This window comes from Sycon ciliatum, chromosome 5 (assembly GCF_964019385.1).
Source record: "Sycon ciliatum chromosome 5, ocSycCili1.1, whole genome shotgun sequence".
Taxonomy (NCBI): Eukaryota; Metazoa; Porifera; class Calcarea; order Leucosolenida; family Sycettidae; genus Sycon; species Sycon ciliatum.
This window is the reverse complement of record NC_088647.1, coordinates 32,243,697-32,265,825: the sequence shown is the minus strand read 5'-3', so window position 1 is coordinate 32,265,825 and position 22,129 is coordinate 32,243,697. Positions and strand designations below refer to the sequence as shown.

General features: G+C 46.3%; 1 protein-coding gene and 1 long non-coding RNA gene across 2 annotated transcripts; one reads left to right on the top strand and one right to left on the bottom strand.

Annotated features, from left to right (window-relative positions):
- Positions 1 to 888: 888 nt before the first annotated feature.
- Positions 889 to 3,676, top strand: LOC135818356 (uncharacterized). Its single transcript, XM_065331708.1, has 2 exons — positions 889 to 2,018; positions 2,709 to 3,676. The coding sequence occupies exons 1-2, from the start codon at positions 1,896 to 1,898 to the stop codon at positions 3,276 to 3,278; spliced, it is 693 nt and encodes a 230-aa protein (XP_065187780.1). The 5' UTR covers positions 889 to 1,895; the 3' UTR covers positions 3,279 to 3,676.
- Positions 3,677 to 16,817: 13,141 nt separating this feature from the next.
- LOC135816722 (uncharacterized) lies at positions 16,818 to 21,890 on the bottom strand. Its single transcript, XR_010553472.1, has 2 exons — positions 21,653 to 21,890; positions 16,818 to 17,773 (listed from the first exon to the last, which is right to left on the bottom strand). It is a non-coding gene; the product is annotated as an uncharacterized LOC135816722 (long non-coding RNA).
- Positions 21,891 to 22,129: the final 239 nt, after the last annotated feature.

The following is a 22,129-nucleotide window of genomic DNA, read 5'->3' as shown; positions in this document are numbered from 1 at the left end:
TGCATGACGACTCGCGAAACCTGAAATCTGTTTTCAACGAAACGATTACTACAGTCTGTTTCAAAAAGATTAGCAATCAAGTTTAGGTCTTAAAAAGTATGAAGATAAGGGAAATCTGGACAACAAAGTACATAAAACGGCTTGTTAGGGCACGGCAAATTGTTCTGTGAAGGTTTCGGAACAATTGGACCAACCGTTAAGGAGTTAGTATTTCGGCCAGGTTTCTGGCCTTTTCCCATGGTTTATAATTTGCCCTGGAAGGCAGTATCGATTTGTTATCAAAACCCACGATTTATCCTTTCCTTTTTGGTCTAGTGGTTATGAATGCTGTCTGCTGACCATGAAGTTGTGAGTTCAAATCCCAACAAATCTTCAAGTCAAACATTTTTTCTTCAATTTTTTTCATTGTTTTGGTACAAGACAAAGAAGGTGGCTGCGCCAAGCGACTTGTTGTTGGAGCTCGCGTTTCCTGCCGAACTGACTGACACTTGAATGACTGGCTCACGCCATGTGAAGTTGTGAACACACACAACACTGAAACGGTGTGAGTGAACACGGAAGTCATTGCGCTGTAGCTACGTGTTGTTGAATAAACCGGCACATCGCGATCGATCGATTTCTGTTTGAGAATTATTTTAGTATTTGAAGATCGCCAATTTATTTGAATTTAGGAGTCAACGCCGTCTTCTATCAGCTTTCACAGGCGTCTGCTTTCTCAAAATGTCGTCGAAGTCACACGGATAACTTTGCCACTTCAAGGCCTTGGGAATGAGTCTGTGTCGATGCCGTTTTCGTCACATCGTGAGAGTAAATTGCATCCGCGGCAGCTCAAAGAATCTATTTGGTCACAAAACGGACGCATCCCGCTCGTCAAAATTTATAGTCCAGCGGCCCAAACTTCAAAAAAAAATTCCGTTTCAGTCTCAAGCAGACAACCTGGGTTCTTCACTACGGCCTAAAGTATGTATACCTGACCTGGATTCCGCTTGTTGTCATCTTCAGAGTTAGGGCAGAAGCTCAGGAGAAGCCAATTTCTCCGCTCTCGTCGGCGATACTGCGCACCATCTGGGGGTGCACAGTTCACGGAAAGGAGCGCCTTTTTCAAATTTTTGAAGATGACGACGACACCGACAGGATACTCTTTGAAATGTAGAATTGCATTTTCGTTTGGTAGTTGCATAGTAGTTGCGTTTCGCGCTGTTTGAGTGCCTCCTGCCCACCGCTCACAGCATGGTAGACACCTTTCGACATGATGGAGGAAGAGGCCGTGGAGCTTCTTAGGCCTCGTCCTGGGAATGGCGTTGTATCGCGGGAATTTTGCTTGTGCCATTGCGTTCAATGCATCGCAGGAAAAGCAAACCCGATTTACTTTGCAGAGTTGGGAAACTTTGTTTGAAGCTGCTAAATGCAGGCAGGACGAGCTATACCTTCTTGTGCGAGAGCGTCCGCGGATGGTACCACCGCAAGTGCTACAGTACATACACTAACAAAACGTTGCTGGGTCGGCTGCCACTTGGACGTGGCCATGACTTTTCAAGCCATTCTGAATTGGAGGAGATACATGTATGTGATGATGGGACACCATGTACCAGCAAAGCGTAGAACAAGGAGAGATGTACAATGATTGAATCCACATCTGCAGACTTGTGCCTCATGACATGTGCATCTAGCAGAGTTGGAGAACAACGCAAGAATTTTGGCTTTCGCTCCAGAATGGCCCAGATTGCGTTGCAGCGGAAATCCACTATCAACGTCGGAGCATGCTACAGTGCCTTCACCCACCTGGCCACTATGCACCGGCAACGAAGTGGCAAAGGGAGTGACCAGCCGTCGGCCTACGAAACATTTGACAGCCTGGTGCTGTATATACAGTCCGAGTTGAAGTCTGCAAGCCCATGAAGCTTCTCACGGATAAGTACAATAACTGCAAACGGCACCAGCTTGGCCGACCATCACACTCCGCCTTAGTATCCAACTTTCATGCTGAAAAAGAAGATAATGAGCTACTTGGGGACCAGGTGAGTTCTTGGCATTGTTGAATGTGTAGAAATAATTTGATCATGTTTTATTGTTTGGTCATGACCAAGGAAATCCAAATAACACATACGCTCAACTACAAGATCACATGATTGCATGTACACACCAGATCATGAGTCCAGACTCAACTCATGCACAGCAACTAAAAGCCGCTAAGTTCATTTCACACGCGCGCTCGGGAAACGGCACATGCTGCATGCATAACATAACACGATGCGCTACTATCATGAATGTCTGGGTGGCCAAGGAATGCCACAATGTGTATGTAGACGTGAACACTACAGTGCCTGACATCTACAACACAGGAATGTATTAAATGGAATGCAAGTGTTCATGCTCATGTAATGTGGTAGTCTTCTTTGGTTGAATTACGTTCGTGGCTGTTACACGTATTATTACGACCAGCTTGGCTCTCGCGCTACTTCACACGGTACACATGTAGGTCAGAATAAATCAGGGCTTGTGGTCCGAGTCAGAGTAATGTCCAAAGCTGACGTCAGTATTCTAGGCTGACTTTATGCAAGAAGAGACAGAATTATAAACTGGTTGTTTTCTAAACACAATTGTATAGCCCGTGATAACGCGGACATGCGAACTTGACTTGTTTAAGGATCGAATTTCATTGGTGTGTTTCATTTGCGTTTTGTGTTTGAACTGTGTGTTTCCTTCAGCAATTGACATGTATGGTAAGTGGCATGGGTATACAGGCGCACTCTTCACGGAGCAACCACTTGTCTGTGTCGTCTGCAAACGGTCCGATGGCCGGTAATACCCAGTCATTGCCGAACAGTCATACTTGTAACGCACCTGGCCCGGCTCCAACCATCCCAGTCCAGCCGGTCGCCGCAGATTTCCTGCCCGCATCCACGTCCACTGCGCACCCCAGTGTCCGGCAAGAGAACGGGCCCAATGCCAGGAGTTACGACGGGCCCACTGCCAGGAATTACGATAGGCTCACTGCCAGGAGTTACGATAGGCCCGCTGCGATATCCACTGGGCTTGTCCCCGCCAATGTCGTGTTGCCCACTCATTTTGGCTTCAAAGGATCCGCTACTCCGCCGCGTCAGGTGAACACCAGTGGATCCGTTTCATCTCTGGGTACTACATCAGCCTCCAGTACAGATGTGTCGGCTAGTACGGCTTTGACTATAACCTCGGGTGCGAGGCAACCAGTGGCGGCTGCGGTGTCTTCTACAGCGCCATCTCAACCACGGTCGCAGCAGGTTCTTGCTGATCTCTAGCGTGCTATGTGGTGTGTGAGTGTGTGTGCGCGCGCGCGGACGCGCACACACAATGCCATGTGTTGTGCGGTGTGTGTGTGTGTGCGTGCGTGTGTGGTTTGTGTATGTGTGTGTGCGAGCGCGCGCGCACAATGTCATGTGTTGTGCGGTGTGTGTACGTGTGTGTGTGCGCGCGCATGCACAGTTTCGATAGTGGATTGGACTGTAAGTCCGACTGTGAATCGGACAGTGAGTCTGAAAGCTAAGGCTAGTGGACCGCACTATTGAAGTTTTTGAATTGATTTGAATTTGAATTGTACTTTTCAACTCTGCAGCAAATGACAAATACACTACTGCGCTATTATTTACAACATCTTCCATATCGCTCGTTTGCTAAGATCAGCTTATGATCGCTATCACTCTGCCGGTTTCCGGTGTCCTTTGCTTCGCTCGTGCTAGCTCTCTTCCGCTGGTGTTGTCGAGATCGTGTCCCAATAAATGAAATCCTCTCATACGAAAGATCCATGTTTGGGGGTGATTTTGGTCGAATTTTACAACAAATCAATCTGTGCCATCTCTAATCACCATCAATAGGAAATGAACGCTCGGCAAAGGGCAACCATGATCTACGAATCGTCCAAATACAAGAACAAATTCACATCGACTGCACTAATTTTCAATAAAATATCGTATCATATGCTGCCAATTTCAATCAAGGAGTCGTAAAATAACGTAAAATAACGACTTCCGTAACGAAACCTAAAATTGGTTCTCCCCAGCTTATGCCCTAGTTCTGGACATGACAACAAGCCGTTTCGACATCCCTAGGACATGGTCTTTCCACCCATGCAAAGCTCAGGTTGTCTGCTCGAGACTGAAACGGGACTTGCAAAACAACGTCTTTTAGATTTGGGCCGCAGGACTATTACCACACTTTCGACATGTCCTCTCTGACTCCACAGTGAGTTGTCATTTTTCATGCTTTCGCGCGGAATATTTCTTCGAGTTCACAGTGAGTTTTTTCCAGGCAGCGCTCGAGCGCTCATACGGTAAGACGGCAAACTCCCCGCACGGCTGACTCGCGCGCGCTGTGCATATTATGGTAAGATGGCGTCTTTTTTACCGACTTTTTTCGCAAAAGGTTGTGATGGTGATCCGCGCGCGTCGCGTACGCGTCAGCGAAGCGACCGTACAATTTTTGTACAACAATGCACGTTTTGCATTGATTTTCGAAAAATGTTCAAGAAGAACCACTCGAAGCATACTTCGCTTCGTTCATCGTTTTGGAGTTTTAGCTTTGGAAGACGAGTCCTTTGGAGGTATGGTTGTGACATGTACACTTTATTGTTTCAAACTTGTTGAATTGCCTTACCTTGCCCACCTGCCACCCGCTCTTCAAAGAGCGCCCCAGTTCCACCTACCTCGACTTTCAGAATTTGCAGTTAGACAGAACAGTAATATTTAGAATCACAATTAGCTGCCAAAGCTACTCTCAGCCTAGCGTAATATGGTAGATGTGTAGCTTCAACGTGTCTAATGGACTTACCTGGCCCACCTGCCACCCGCTCTTGAAAGAGCGCCCCAGTTCCACCTACCTCGGCGTTCAGAATTTTATAGTTCGCCAGCAAAGTAATATTTTAGAAACAGGATCAGCTGCCAATTCTCTCAGCCTGACGTTATGTTGTGGATTTATAGCTTCAACCTGTGGATTTGACTTACCTGCGCCCCATGGCCCAGCCTGTTTCACTCTCTTTCAAGGAGCACCCTACCTTGCGTTGAATCGTAGCATTTTGAGCTTGTGAATAATTTTGTAGTATTGAACGAGTAATTCATGTCTGTAGTTGGTTTGACTTACCTGCCCCAGCCTGCCTGAAGAAGCGCCCCTCACCTGATATCCAGCCATGTTCTTAACATGGCTTGTGGATTTGACTCAACATTGTGCCAGTTCTACCTGCTGTGTGTACAACATTGTAAGAAGTTGACAAGATTATTAGTACATTTCAATTTCAGAAACATAGAAATACTTTACCTGCGGAGCGCGTGGATCCTGCAGCTCGCTCCATGATCCACCCAGTGGCCGTCACATACTCAGCTTATTGCTAGCTTGTCTTCTTGCGCTTGGCAGCCGGCACGATCAGCTTGTTGTGAGTTGGCAGCGCTGTCGTCAGGTACTGGGCCACTAGAATCCTGAGGCGGTCGACATCCTTGTTCGTATTTTGCAGAGTGTGGCGCAACATGTTGAACTTGTGGTGGATGGACTCGCCACCTTGCTCTCCAAGAGCACCAAGAGCCATGCCAAACCTCTCCATGCAGGGGACAAGATGACACTCGAGAAGGTGCAACTTAGGAGTTACAGGGCGTTTGTGGCGTGCTACTACCTCGGACCGGACATTCGCCATGAAGGAATTGATCTTCTCCTGCAAGCTGGAAGTGATAGTGTCGTCAGCTGCGCTAGTCGAAGAGAAGACGGCTCTGCAACTGGCGTACGCAGCAAAAAGCGACAGGTACCTCTGGGAGCACTCTGCGGCAGCTTGGATCAGTTGATGCTGAGACTGTGTCGGAGCAAAGTGGGCACCATCAGGATTGACAACAGAGGCGACTACATTGACCGGAGCAGATACAATTTCACGAGTTACTGACGGTTGTAGTGCTTTGTTGATGTGGTTACCTACAAACGCGCCAGAATGATAGGCCTGCCGATCGATCCTGTGCTTCACCAAAACCGGTTCAAAGGATGAAGCGCAAGGACCATTCTTGACCTTAGCACCCACGAGCTGCTCCTCTAAATGAGCGATGCGGCCGCTGATCTCATTTAATTGCTGCTGTTGTGTTGCCCAGTGCTGCTGTAACTGAGCTGCAAACCCTGCGTGTTGTGCTTCTGCCGCATGATTTGCTTGCACCGCTTGTGCTGCATTCAGCAATGCCCATTGCAGTTGCGTCTGTGCTACATAGAGCTGCTGTTCTTGCTGTGCCTTCTCTGATAGCAGTGCCCATAGCTGCTGCTGTTTCTCGGCTACTTCCTTGAATGTTGCGCTTGCTGATTCTGCGTTAATCGATCTTGCCAGCATGAGGTCAATGGCTTCTGCATCTCTGATCATTGCCTCAAAGAGCAGAGGAAAAATACCAAGATCAAGGTGCAGTATGGGAATGCACACATCACGAATGTCAATCGGGAGGATTTGGGGTCTGATGACATTGTTAAACTGTTTGGCATTTTGAAGTCTGGACCCAGATGCCACAAACTGACCATGGTCTTCGCTCAAAGTGGCAAGGGTTCTGTCAGGGAAGGGAGTGTCATGTGTCTGCTGCATATCTTTCTTGGTGGCCAAACAGAACAGACAGGGTCTGACACCACTTGCTCCTGACAGCCCATACAACTTCATCATGAAATCATAATCCCCAAAGAGGCACACTTTGATGGTCTTACCCTTCCATGTCGATCCGCGAAGGTTGGCAATTTGCTCAGCGTACGGCTGAAGCATCGTTGCCAAATTGGAGGGCGAGTCCTTTCCAGCGAACACCAAGAAGGGAACAGTGTTGCTCAGGGAGTTGGGGTGCAAAACATTCACGAGCTGGAAGCAAAGCTTAAATGAATGACCGCCATGGTCCCCTCCAATCTTCACCCACAGCTCATCTTCTGGCAGTGTCCCGTTCCAAAGCAACGTGCCCGCTGTTTCGTTCAGCTCAACAAAGTGCAGAACGAGCTGCACGAGGTCCTCAAAGCGCACGACTGGGCTCATCACGACCGTGCCAGAGCTATCAAGAAGAGGAACTTCTTCAGCGACGAGAGGGAACGGGAGCTCTTCCGACAACTGCTTCCGCATTTCCCGTTCCGACTCTAGTGGCAGACCACACAACTTTAGGTAGCGGCGAAGCTTCCGCAAGCCATTCCAAGGAAGTTGGAGGTCAGCTTTGATGGCAAGTCCAATCCCCTTGGTCAAGCCTTCTGGGAGCAACCCGGCCTCTCGCAGAAGATCCTCACGTCGTGCCGTACGCAATGATTGCAGCGCGTGAATGCTCTGCGCATCCTTTCCTTTCGCTCCACCACATGCTGCTTCCTGGATGGTAGTGAGAAGGCTTTCCCTTCTCCTCAGAGTCGCAGAGGAGGCATCCGCAGATGACACCCTGGCGACAGGAACGCGGTGCCACATGGAGGTACTGCCTCGGGTACGCTGTTCAAGGCGACCATCATCGGATCGAGCTTCGATAAGCTTTGTGAGAAGCTTCGACCCGACATCACCTTGAAGGACACTGGGCGGAGCGTCCAGGACACTACCAACTGTAGACGCTGGCGACAAATATCGCTTGGGCGGCGGGTTCTTGCCGAAGGCACAGTCCGCTACATGCTGCTTCAATGTTCCGAGGGGAACTCTTGCTGGGCAGCCCTCAAAAGCTAACTCACCAACATTGTCACAAGACACAACAAGCTCAGGTAGTGTGCTGCTAGCAAATACGTGTGGTTGTTTAAAACCTGACAATAGCACCATACGCTTACATGAAAAGCAAACAGTGCTGGCTCCCAGCCAACCCACAATGCACGACACACAGAACAGTTTGCTGCAGCACGGCGATTCCACAGCACGATTCACGACAAGGCCGCAAATAGGGCAGACCAACGAACTCGGTACGAACGTGAATCTGTCTGGCGACAGAGGCAATCCACACACATGGCTTCCAGTACACAATGCGGAGAGCTTTTCCGGGTCCACATCGGTACCATGGGTGGGGGAGGGTTGAGTAGGCCGTGGCGCCGCACACACACCGTGAAGGGATTTGGCTTTCTTTTGTCGGCCACCCTTTCTGGCCGCAGCAATAGCCGTGCAAATGCTGCACTTCGTGTCTGTATGTGCAGACCATTGGTGCAAAGCTGGCAGTTTCTGACCACAACCACCACTAATACTAGCAACAGCACCACTTCCTACTGTCTTCATGACAGACGTCATGCTATCAAAACACGCCTTGCAAAAATGACTTGGGTGTATATCCTCCTTATCTCCTTCCACTTTCTCACCAAACGCACGAAATATGTCTAGGGAGTAATCCTTGACACTATAGGTTGGGGCACTCCATGACTTGTTGCCCTTACGGTGGGTTGGTAGCTTGCAGCCACCCAAACGACATAGGGAATGCAAATGCCCCACATGAAACGCATAGTCATGATCAGGATCCATCGTAACACTCCACACAACCTATGCACACAAATTTGAAAATTTTGAAAACAAGCACAATGTACCTTCGGGTAAGTCGCCGAGAACATGGATCTGCCCTTCAGAACACGAAGAACTTTTCTGAGCGTGGAAACAAGAGATAGTCCTACCTGGAAAAACCTCCCAAAGCCGTGGCGTTTGCTCCAGTAGGGTATACCAGGCGTCTCCAACTCCACTTCGAATCGTTACCAAAGTCTCACTACGTAGCAGCGTTCAACAAGGAAGTCAGCAAAGAAACAGTTCGATCGGGAAAGAAACAGTTTTTTCGGCTCGGTTCCTGCAAGGCCCTACACTACCGCATGTATAGAGCTAGTTGGTGTGATTCTCGTTGTTCCGTGCAGCTCAGAAGGGCCTCGATATCAGCATAAGTCGACGATCGCGTCGAGCAAGTTTGAGAATTTTTTTGAATTTGAGTGCGGGGTTTCCCCGCAATCACGACTACAGAGCCTGTACTCATACCCACGCTGCTGTGCACTAGATCACGCACTGTGAGACAGCCGTGGCCCGGGCGATCACCAGGATTGCTAATCTTTTTGAAACTGACTATAGTACTGGGGCCAATTCAAAAAATCGACCTCTAAAATACATTATTATTTTTTATTTATTTTACTAGGGTGTTTCCCACATGCCTTGACACATGTTGGCTAACAAGGATTTTTCGGTGTTATTTGATAGATAATGTCTTCAAGAGTATCTTGGCCCAGTATGGCGTGTCCAATCGCGTCCAAAGGTCCCGAAATCACCCTCGATAGGAATACAAAATTGCCGAAAAACTGAGTTCTCATCGGCTATATTCAAGCATTTTCAAGACTTTCTCGGTACTATATTGACTGGACCTGGGAGTTTTTACCCTTTTATGTGCCAGGAGCTATAGTAACACCGTACATACACAGGATGCGAACCGACGCGTACACTGATTTTGTGCGAGAGTTGGAAAGATTGAGCATCAAGTAGTGTAGTTGTGACATACCAGAAATGTGTTACCTCGTTTGGACACTTTCTTCAAAGTTTTGCATTGACTCGCTGGCGCTTTTTGCTGTCGGAACGTCCACGAATGGATCGATGCTAAATTCAGCAGAACCTTCATTACAATGTCATCTTGGCTCCCCGGAAAAGTAGGCATGATTCCAACAAGGAGCAGCACAACAATTATGTGTGGAAAGCAGGGGAAAGTCATCATAGCTTGCCAAGCCAGTTGTACCTATTCATAGGACTAATCTACAACCGTGGAAAGTTTCAGATCTGGCTAACTTCATCGGGCTGGAATAAAGGCATTTACTTTGTGAGTACTGCTGCACAGGAGGTGTTACAGTGGACGAGCATTTGATTCGAATCTACAAGAGCGGCTAGTGTTAGTGCCATGATTTGAACACACCGACCGTGGTGATCAGCTACCATTTGCACAAAGCCTATTTACCAGCTCAACAGCTCTAGGACAACTGCCTTAGGAGTGCCATGCTGCAGTGAGAGGGAGTAGCTATGTGGTGTGTAGTGTTACAAAAACGAAATCCGAGTACCTGGAGGTAACCTATCCCAATATGCAACACCAGCAGTAGAAGAATCATTTCCTTGTCACAGAATTTGATGGCTGGGCCTAGGCAGTGTGAAACTACAGGTATACTTATAAAACACTAACTGCAAGAAAGAGTCCGATGTCCAATGTCATGGCTTGTCTCTCCTGAACTGATCACGGCACGTAGTTGATGCGATTCAAGAGCGGCGGTGAAGAGGGAAAACATGTTCATATAATACCTCATGTACTAGTGGCTAAAGAATTGTCCCTGACTGCAGAGCCAACAGTGATGGTGTAGGTGGCGGAGTCAAAAAACTGTCGGCCTGGAACGTAAACGTGGATCTGCCGACACAGTTCACCTGGTTCACACGCCTGACCTGGCATGCTGCCTTGCGTGAAAGGAACATTTTTCCGAAAGCAAGCTTCTTCTCCAAAATTCGAAATTTCTTTCCAAAAATGCCGTCGTCCTTGACCTCGAAGCTGAATGTTGTTAGGATAGAAAATTAGCGAAGATGTAGCCGACCCATTCTGGCAAGCCGTGTGCCCTCTGGATATGCAGTTGTTCGCCATGGTCAACAATCTTCTTCTCCTTCGTTCGTACTTTCACTTTCCTGACCACGAATACAAGCGGTACCCATGCTCAGGTTAGTGTTTATTTGTCTGTCTATGCACATACATGTAATACAATGTACTGTTCGTGCTGCAGGCACTGGCCGATCATGGAAATAGAGGAAGCAGCCAGCTTTCTTTGAATTCTCATCCTTTCAACAAAAATATGTACACACTTTCCTTGGCTCCTTTTTCCCACCGCCATCATGCTTGCACTGCTTTTCAAATTTGTGTTTGCTTTGGCAGTGGTTTCATGGGTATCCTTCAGCCTTCCGTGGCATTCAAAATTCAGAATAGTTTCCACCCAGGTGCTAGTGCCTCTGTTCTGCTTAGCACATTGTAGTAAAATTATTTGCAACTGTCCACCACTGCACTCTTGGCTCACATTCACCACACCATAGCGAGGAAGTTTGTTCTTGGATAGATGTCTGGAGGATGTAGAGCATCTATCCAAGAACAAACTTCCTCGCTATGGTGTGGTAAATGTGGGCCAAGAGCGCAGTGAGGAGAGGTGGACAGTTTCAAATTATTTAGCCACATCCGATCCTTTCTCCGATAATTATGGACATGTTTTACTACACCGGTATATTGAATGGCCACTCATGCTTCTATTGAGAGGTAACACCATTCAGGAAACTGAGGAAAGTCAACCGGTGTTGCACAGGATTTGAGGTTGGGAAGAAAAGATGTTCTGATAAAAGAACTGCGAGTACATGGGAAACGTATTATGGAAAGGGCAGTCTGAGTCGAACTAGGATCTCCTGTTCCAGAGCGTGAATATGAATACCGTAAAGTCGCGGATAAAAGCCGGGTTTGCATACAAGCACATCGCAGATAGAAGCCTGAAAATCAAACGGGTCGAATGCATATAAGCCCGTCGCGCGTAGAAGCCTTGCTCTATGCAAGCGCGGATCGGGTGGGTCAAGAGTGCATGCGCTATGTATGGTGCATAGTAAAACTGCCGCCATACCGGTAGTCAGTGGTAGATCTACGCGTGTCGCACGTAGAAGCCTGGCATACAAGTCTGGCAAAAATATCAGTGGTGCATAATAAGCATGGTTTGCATTAAAGCCTGATGGAGAAAGCAGCTTATGTGCTTATAAGCCCGGCTTTTATCCGCGACTTTACGGTACAGTAGAATGCCGATATTCCGAACAATCACTTATTCGAAATGCCAGTTTTCATATTGAGGAGCTAGAGTGTGTCTAGTTCCTGTGAAGAGAATGTGAGAACTGATGGAAACGTGAAGGAATGTGCAAGTCTTAGATGGATGTGTGACGGCTCCGTTATCCGAATTTTTCCCCATCCGAACCCCCTGGAGAAAGCGTGCGCCCGAGGGGTGCGGATAATCTAAACTCTGCTGTAACAGTTATGTACAATGCGTGCCGATGCACATTGGACAACGTTGCAAATGTAGAATTGTAGGTGGACTGTGGTTCACATTAGACGATCGGAGTACCCCCACCAAACGAAGAGAGCTCAACATCACAAGGTAGAGCTTGCATGTACAATCGAAAAAGAGTACATATACCATTAGCTGATGTTGTTAGTGTGCGTTACGAAGTCTGAAGAAAATGTTGAACGATCTCGGCTGGGATGACGGCTACACCTTAGCTCAGTGATTAGAGCATCGCTGGCCTCAAGCGAAGGTCCCTGGTTCGAATCCTGGTGGTGACAGTCAATTTATTCTTCAGACCTTTCCCGTTTGTGCCTTTCCCTCTAACCAGTGAATATTACTGTTAGCTTCGTACTTTGAGTGATTATCACTTACAGTTACATATACAATGTACTTGATAATTTCTTAGCGCATGAAAATCGGAGTCAGTACCACAATATTCCTCCCTCACTATATGAGTCTAGATACTTTGAATGTGGAACAGGGTCCAGGACAGGATCGTCTGCTCTATCCGAATTATGGCCTGGTTGCAATTTGTCTATTTACCAGCAGGTACATCGCACCAGGGAGTCATAGCACCTACACTGTAGGGAGACTACACAATACTTTATAGAATTTTGGTTCAGGATTTGGAGGTTCTCCGTGATCTGCGCAACCCGCGATCACGGCCTTGACCTACTGACCCTGAGAGCGGCCCAGGTTAGCAATACCATGTACGAGCGTGTATAGATCTGCCCAATGGTGCCCCAAGGGTGGCTGAAACAGGAACCCCTGGGTCGAACCCCATGTCATTTTAGCTTTACAGTCGCCTGTGCCGTCTACCTAGATGCTACAACTCCCTGCGTTGCACCCAGTAAATGCAGCACATCAAGTATACAGCCATGTAGTGTTGGTTGTCACCTGTTCTGATCGTGTGATATCACAAACAATCTTCTACGGTCCATTCATTTTTAACCTGGCACGTTAGGGGCCGTCCATAATTATCTATCTTTAACAGATTGAGTATCTTTGAAACGAGAAAAAAATCGTTCATGGGCGGGTGGGTCAAGATGGGTTTCGTAATGAAAAATATTGATAGCTGAAACACTAGTCCATTCCAGCTATTTTTCGTTGAGGGGTGAGTAGGTGGGGGTGGGGGACGGTCACAAGTTACTCATAACTAAACTTTTCATTTCGTGAAAATTATCGATAATGCCGGGTCCATAATTGTCGATCTTTTACACGAAGAGAAAAAGTTTCGTTTGTGGGTGGGTCAAGGGGAGTTTCGTTTCGAAAAAATATTGATATTACAGACATCAATCGGGGGGGGGGGGGGGGGGGGGTGGAGGAGGGTCCTTTCATTTCGTGAAAATTATGGATAATGCTGGATGGCTCCTTTAGTCTATGCAATAAAATAGTTGTTTTCTTCACACAGTACCGTAAAGTTTAAACAATATCCGGCCATGTTTGTACCGAACATTTTTTCGAAAGGTAATTTCTCAAATGTTGCCTTGAGTACGTTCTCAGCAACATAGCGGGCCAGTTTCAAATAATTGGACTGCAAACTTGCATCGCTGGTTGTTGCAGCTCCATCACAGGTCGTATCACGGGAAATTGAGTCCAGCTTCACTTCTAGGTTGGGTGGCACGTGATGGGCATCACTTCCTGCATGCTGGTGCATGTGACTCAAGAGCTCTGGCTGGCAAGCAGTTTTAGACTGCAGGTGCAATACAAGATTTTTCTGCGATGTGCTATGCATTGTGCATTGCATTTCTCGAGAGACACTTCACGCTATGTGAAAAAAAGAATTTCGCTCAATGTGGTATTGTGCATCATGCAGTGCAACTTTCCCACAAAACTGGACTCAAAGCACCTTATAGCTAGCTGTGGTTCACAGCAAAGATTTCCTATTTGCGACTCTTGGTTTAATGGGTGCAGTAGCATGCATGTGCCTGGTGATATTGTTGCAATGGATCATAGTGAGGGCGTAGCAGTACTTGTGCACTGATAGTTGGTAATGGCATGAGTACATAACCAAGAGTGGGCAACTCGATGATCCCTCTGCCCACGGCAGAAAGTTTCATCACTTCGGTTTTTGTGGGCCATTGGGCTCATTAATACCATCATGCGTAGCCAGAGATCAAAACTTGTACATCACAGCTACGGTAGTTGAAGCAGAACAATGAACTGTGGATCCATGCCTACTGAACCTGATGAAACACTCTATCTACATGGCACATGTAGAAATATATGCGCGCTTGCTCATAATCATTGGATTTCGAAGCCGATCGCACCTTATGTTAGTAGTTGCACATTCTTAGCAGTTATGTAGTTTGATAATAACGTTACGATAGATTATCAATACTGGTGGAAACGTTATGCTGGTTGCACATTTTGTACCCGGTGTGCCATGACCAGGCATGCTAATTCATCGGATATTAGCAAGTTTGCCTGCCTGCTGGGTGTTGTATCTTAGCTTCACTGTACTACAAATACGATAGGCTTAGTTTTCCTAAATTGCTTCTTTATAACATCCAGTTTGTTTTGCTGCAATCTTTTCACGTGTTTTGCAGGATTGTAGCCAAGGGTGAATACCATTATCATGAGTGAAGGTCTCTGAGAACTCATGTCTGAAGGCTGGTCATGTTGGCCCAACGATGACTTTCATTGCCTGTATCCGCCACCTTCATACTGGAATGAACTGGAACATGTTCACTCTCTGTTTCTCATGTGGAAGGACGGAACAGATTGTTTGTCTGTCTCTGTGGATCACCGAAGGCTGAACAGTACAGTTGGAAGAATATTGGATCTCACGAAGTGACTGAATCTGAAGCGGCTGACATGCATCTGCACAGCGCTTTCTTTCTGAGATTTGCTTCAAGGCAGGTTATTGTGTACAATTTTGTCCACAGTATTCCTATATTTGCCAAACGTATTTCTCTGATAGTATTGTGACTACACACGCGCAATGATCTCTCCGTCATCAGTCTTTTGCAATGATGTGGCTCACTGACGACAGCATGCATAGCCATAGATCGAATGAGCAGCTGAGGTAGTTGAATCAGAAGAATGGATCAATGCATCCTGAACCTGGTGTACTGCCTATATGCACCCTCAGTAGTATTTGTAACGTGTTAACTATGAAGTATCAACATTGCTTCTCTTCTATGTGGGTGGTGTGAGTGAATGTCAGATGGTCTGTACTGCCATGGCCGATGGTGTTCACTGGAAGATGTTGGGTTGGACCATTGTGCCCTCTTGCAATATGCTGTTGCAGCCTGAAGGCAATGGAAAAGTTCGAATGCTGATCTGCTTTCAAGCGTAGAATGTTACATTATGTGCATTACATATTTGCATAATTATGTTTTGTACTGGAGTGTGAATGTGCGGCAAGGGCATGCACATGTAAGTATATCGCACTGCAAACAGCCTAAGAGTTCACGTGGTGTGTGATAAGTACACTTTTGGAAAGTGCGTGCACAGTCGAATCATGTAATGTTAAAACAGCCTTCGTGCTCCTCCCTGAATGGCTGCACAAGTAGAAATCTCCGTCTTCCTTTGCTTCTTTTTGCTTGAGCTGGCATGGTGGTCGTGGAGTTGGAAATTGTCAAGTATGATAACAATCGTTGTTTGGTCTGGAGACAAGAATGCATTTGGATATTTGTCCCAGGACTGCATGGCTTCCCAAACTGCATGTTGAATGCCATAGATGATTATTGTTCGGTTCAAGAAAGGACTCGTGGGTCTGAATGGCTATTGTGAGCTCTCGCTAGTCCATTTCCATAGCACTTGCTCTGGATTCACTCGCTGGAATATTCTCCAGTATAGAACAAGAAGTTTAGAAAACCTGGTGATATTAGTATGTTATACTAGTTTCTCCGCACTGTACCGCAGCTTTTGTTATCACACACATGCGGGTTATATAGTTTATCTACAATCCAGCATGATGTTCTTCCAAGAACGCCCCCGACCTAGGCCCTCGGAACGACGTTCTTTGGTGTGCAACATCACTTATAGTTCTAAATCTTAGAATTACCGGTAAGCGCAGGATTTTAGTGATCACGGTTCCAAATGCATGTCATTGCACTCCACCTTTGGGACTTATTAAACATGTCATTGCACTCCACCTTTGGGATTTATTAAGAGCTGCATGCATGCCAAAGCTTGTCATAAAAGAAGAGCAGACTTAGATAGGCATCTTGTACGCATGATTTCTAACATGTAACATCCCTGCCGAAGAGCGTTCTTCCATACTACAGTAGAGTTGAGCGTCCAAGAACGTTGTGTCCAAGAGGTTAGCCTGGGGTGTTCTTATTTTTCAGCCATCCGGCTGCGCTCTTGTAGCATGTTCTTAGAAACAATCATGTTAGGATCATAATTATGTATCCCGAAAGCTACCGGAAAACCAACACCGCCATTCTTTTAAACTTAAGGCGGTGGTGTTCTTAGCATTTCAGGCTGGACATTCTTGGGCAACACGTTCTTCGGCGCCTGACTCTACTGTAGTACTGTACATGAAATACAGCTGCTACAACTGTAGTAATATAGAATGCAGATTATCCAAATGATTGATTGTCTGAACTGCTCAGGCTGCATGGCAGCAGGCTGTCATCAACATGCATCCCATGATAAGTTCGAGGAGCTGGAGTGTGTGCCAAAAAGAATGAGAAATGAAAGTATGCATGAGGAAATGAATATGCTTTAGATGAGTGTTTTCCCACGCCCTTATCCGAACATACATGCACTCGATCGCCATAACCCCTGGCACACAGCACACAGCTTCAGAACCTGACAGAGTATGATATGGGTATGTCACAAGTACTCCCAGGTCCCGAAGCTTTCGTCTCAACAAAGGATCATAATCGACGACTTGTAATGAACTACATTTTGGTGGTATAAAACCGTACTTGTTTACGAATGAGTTTAAAAGCATGAGAACTATCCACAGCAGACATTCTCACTGTTCGGAGTTGCCAAAAAAGTGGTGCATGTACAATCAGGGATGGGTACAATACAGTGTACCAACATCTGAGGTGAGTCTATCAGGAAAGTGAATGTCGTCCACTCTATAAAATGGGGTCCCTCAAGAAAGATGGGATTTTGCAGCTATGGACGTTTCCAGCCAGGTGACTGTATATACAGTGATCTAAGTTATGCAAAGCTTGACATGAATGATTGGCTGGACACGTCGAAGAGAAGGAAGAGAGAAGCAGACCAACCTTACACCAGCTGAGTGTAGTGGCCCAAAACAACAAACTAATTCTGTGTGGCCTTAGAGGAGCTGGGCAAGATGTGTACAGTGAATTAAACAATACAGTAAACGTGGGAGAAGAAGTGACAAGACTGAGTATGATACACTGTGCCAGCACAGTGCACATACTAGTGCAACTGTTGGTGTAGTTACAGCTAGCCCACACAAGCACGTCACTCGATTGTAGATACACAGAGCGCATTCTACATCATACAAAACATGTTGAGCTAGGCAGCAGTGGCTGGCATTTACCGACATGCACCAATGCCAATGCGCGGCTTGAGCAAATATTACAAGCCTCAGAACACCCATACGCCATTTTAGAGACAGAACAAGGCGATGAGTAAGCACCAAAGGATTATATGAATAGCGGCCAGGCAATAATTCAGACCACTGCTGCTAATCAAGGACTAGTTCCTAGTACTAGTATGTTGTCAGTGTACCCTGAAACGATGCAATCACAGCGAACGTGATACATGCACATCATGTTGCCTGGTTCTTGGTTAAAAGTTGTATCCTCAATGCTTGAGGTTTGTGGGGTCCCTCCAGCTTCTCAGAGTCCTGCACAAAAAAGATAAAAGCAAGTGCAGGTAGAATAATAGTAAGCTCACATAAAACCTCTTCGTCTTGCTAACAAATTTCGTGATTAAATCCACAGCATGGGAACGAAGCTACAGGAAAAAAGTTCAACCATAATAATGCAAAAAGGCAACTTTAGCTAATCATATTTTTGGCAGCAACACTATACTGTTTGTATAGGAGAGTTGGCTTGGTGCATTCATGCCAAATGAACTCCCTATAGTATTGTATTACTGTACTTCATCATTTTACTTGAGCATTCATTCCCAGTAGCCCTAATGTCTTCTAACAGAGTGCGCAAGGTACTGCATATTCGGCGCATATTTTATTTTCGGCTAATATCGGCCTGTGCATTTTTAATTCGGAAAGTGGTGGACATCACGCAACTGAATTGTAAATAAAAGGAGGTTTGTCAACTGACAACCGCATACTTTTTCGACATCACTAATAAAAGAATTTTGCGTCCAGCGCATGCGCCAGGAGTGAATAGCAACTGAATAGAGCGGTTGTCATTTATTTACTAGAGGAAACGCAAAAGGTAACAAGATTACGTAACCAAAGGTGAGAAGGCACTGAACGAACTGTCAACCTACGAATACAACCTCAGTGCAACAACGTGCTCTTTCTGCTTACACAAGCAGAAAGAGAAAGAGCATGTTGTTGCACTGAGGTTGTATTCGTAGGTTGACACTTCGTTCAGTGCCTTCTCCACTTTTATGTACTGGGCATTTGTAGCCTAAAATTTGTTTCGCAAGGTTCAATGTGACAGTGTATACACTATACAGGCATCAGCAGTACAGGCTGAAATTTCAATGTGGCCGAGATGTGTTTTTGCCCTGGGGAGGCTGCAATTTAAAAGCGTCGAAAAATTTGCATACTTTACAACACAGTACTGAGCATGCGGTGAGCTGATGATGAAATGAATTGGAGGTACTAATAATGCTAAGGGATTCGGGGGCGCATCAAAGGGGTCAGCACCAAGGAATGGGATAGATTTGTGCCCAGTTCGGGTATGTATATTGGGTATAGAACGGAAATTATTGGCTAAGCCTCGGGCGACTCCTACCAGTATTGCCACCAATGGCCCATGGCTACTGATCTCTGTGATAGAAATGAGACGTGTATGTGAAACCAAAATATGGCTTTTCAAGATGTACTGTAAGACATGCTGTTATAACGAGTCGCAAATTTAACGATTGTCCAAAATTCATAGGTTAACGAGAAGATATGTTAACAATCTTGCAGTATTCTGCCATATCCACACACAGCATATATGAAGCAGTACGGCCTCAACGGATCTATTATAACGAAGAAATGTCATCCGTTAAAACGTTAGATTTGCTTCCTCGTTATATAATATATACTGTAAGACATGATTGTATATTATAAAATCATGTCTTACAGTACATATGTGCATTTTGTGAAGATCTGATGTAAGTCATTAGGGACACCTTGTTGGGTCTTGCCAACATTCAATTATTATGATGTTCATATCTATGCAATAACGTTAATGGAATCATCAGCAAGAATCAATAACCCCAAGAGTATGCAGCTTTGCACATGGAGTCTGCCACAACACGTTTACCAAAGTACATGAACCTAGACACGAGCTGAGGAATCAGCTGAGCTACTGCATCATTTATGATCTGCTATAGTTTCCAGTCTCCATGGAGGTTTTTCTTGGAGACGTCGAATCTACAGTATTAGGTGTGAAACTGTTGTACTAAACCGCAGGAGATAGACTCTATTCAGCTCGGACAACATTTCACAAGCACGCCGATCAAAGCTTGCTACACTCCCGTTTAGTCAACTTAACGGCCCAAATAATGCTTGGGTCATGAACTCATCGCTGTTGGTCTTTCGAGGGTGCCTGACAATGGTTGTTAGTGCACAGCACCAGCCGGGCCAAATGACAAGATCAGAGACATAGATCTTCCTAGTTCAATTGCTGAAAGGTGACTTGTGCAAACGTTATGTAGCAAAAGGAACTGTACTATGGCACTACACGCCATTCACAATAATCAAAAATGCCCACTTGACAAAACAGAATTTCATCAACGGAGTCCCAGGATTTTTTCTTCTGTACATATGCATTATGGAGTCATAGCATAAGGGAGACGGCACGGTAGACTTTCAGCCTAAATCATAACGAGGGCCAGCTGGGCAGCTCAAAAGAGAGCTCTATGCACTATTGGCAGAGTGGTATACATGAATAGAGAGTGACCACCCAGTGCATGAAGCTTTTCGTGTCACCCTGGAAAATTTCAAAAATTAATAATGTGGGTTCAACCCTGGGCTGCCAGTGACAGTTGCCCTAACTGCCTTAGGGGCAAGTGCGATACATACATGCTCGCATATAGCATCGCTTGACTGACCCATGCTTGGGGCCAGTGAGTCAAGTCCGCAATCACGAGTTGCATAAACCACAGATCATGTAGAATCTCCATGGATCCAATCTGTGTACTGTAAAAGCAGAAATTTTCGGTGGTGTAATATTTTCGGAATTCTCCAAAATCGGCGATTCGGTGGAGGGAAATTTTCGGTAATACCCGCTTTCCAGGTAAGGGTGCTAGTACCACTAAGTAGTACCGAAAAAGTTCGGTGCATTTTTTCGGTAAAAATTGTCGGCACCGAAGTTACCGAAAATAAAACACCACTGGAAATTTCCGCTTTTACAGTACATCATTTTGGGTATCATGATCTCGTGTTGTTTCCTTGGGTGCTACGACTCCCTGACATCCATGGAACGGTATGAATTGGGCGATTTCAGCCAATCAGTAGACGTTCTGAGAGGGGTATATTCAACGATACACCCCGCTCAGTTCACAAGGGTCGCGCCAAGAGTGAATATTGGAAGGAGTCTTGGGAAAGTGCCCTGGGAGAAATGGATTGCACCATTCTATATATGTACTGCATTCCCCATAATTTCCTCGTGCTATGTCCTCAGGAAAATATTTAACGTATACCCTTCATATACTCATAGAATAATCCAAACGTATCTGCAGTCAACCACGGGTATAACAACCCACGGATAGTGACACTATCTTCAGACCTAGTAACAATATAGCCGTATATTTTCAACCCCGTGAATGACGACAACTCCCAAATACCAACACTTTTCTCATGCCCGATGAAGGGTCGTTCGTTACTGGCAAAGTTAGCTGGATATCATGTCATGTAGTCATTATTACTTCAGGCAGGAACAATGAAATACACCCCCCCCCCCACCCCTTTCCTGCAGAGGGAACAGTGCTGTGTCCAGGTCCGCATGCAGCATGGAGGTGCTTGTAAGTCACTGGCATTATTTTCTCTTGTGGATCGATGTACAGTGCGTGACAATGCTTCCATAACGTAACTAGTGGTGGTGGTGGTGGCGGGAGCATACTGCACTGCAGGGCATTACAGCACTGGCATACTATTATTTTCTCTTGCAGACGTGCCGTGCACGACAATGCTTCTATAGTGGTGGTCACGGTAATGGTAGTGGTGGCGGTGTGGTGGTGATGGTGGTGGTCACAGTGGTGGTGTGGTGGTGGTGGTGGTGGTGGTGGTGGTGGTGGTGGTGGCGGTGGTGGTGGCGGTGGTGGTGGCGGTGGTGGTGGCGGTGGTGCTGCTGCTGGTAGTGGTGGCGGCGGTGGTGGGAGCATTCTGCACTGCAGGGCATTAAAGCAAGCTCGATTGTGCATGCATGGTGGCGGTGGGAAAGAGGAGCCAAGGAAAGTGTGTACATATTTTTGTTGAAAGCACGAGAATTCAAAGAAAGCTGGCTGCTTCCTCTATTTCCATGATCGGCCAGTGCCTGCAGCACGAACAGTACATTGTATTACATGTATGTGCATAGACAGACAAATAAACACTAACCTGAGCATGGGTACCGCTTGTATTCGTGGTCAGGAAAGTGAAAGTACGAACGAAGGAGAAGAAGATTGTTGACCATGGCGAACAACTGCATATCCAGAGGGCACACGGCTTGCCAGAATGGGTCGGCTACATCTTCGCTAATTTTCTATCCTAACAACATTCAGCTTCGAGGTCAAGGACGACGGCATTTTTGGAAAGAAATTTCGAATTTTGGAGAAGAAGCTTGCTTTCGGAAAAATGTTCCTTTCACGCATGGCAGCATGCCAGGTCAGGCGTGTGAACCAGGTGAACTGTGTCGGCAGATCCACGTTTACGTTCCAGGCCGACAGTTTTTTGACCAAGCCGTGAATCGCCCTCGCTCTGACTCCCCCCGGCTACGAAGGAGTAATTTTACAACTCTTCAGGCCAGCTACAGGTCTCTGATGCAGAGCTGCAAGTGACGGATATCGGTCATTTGCAGCCACTACTAAGAGCCTC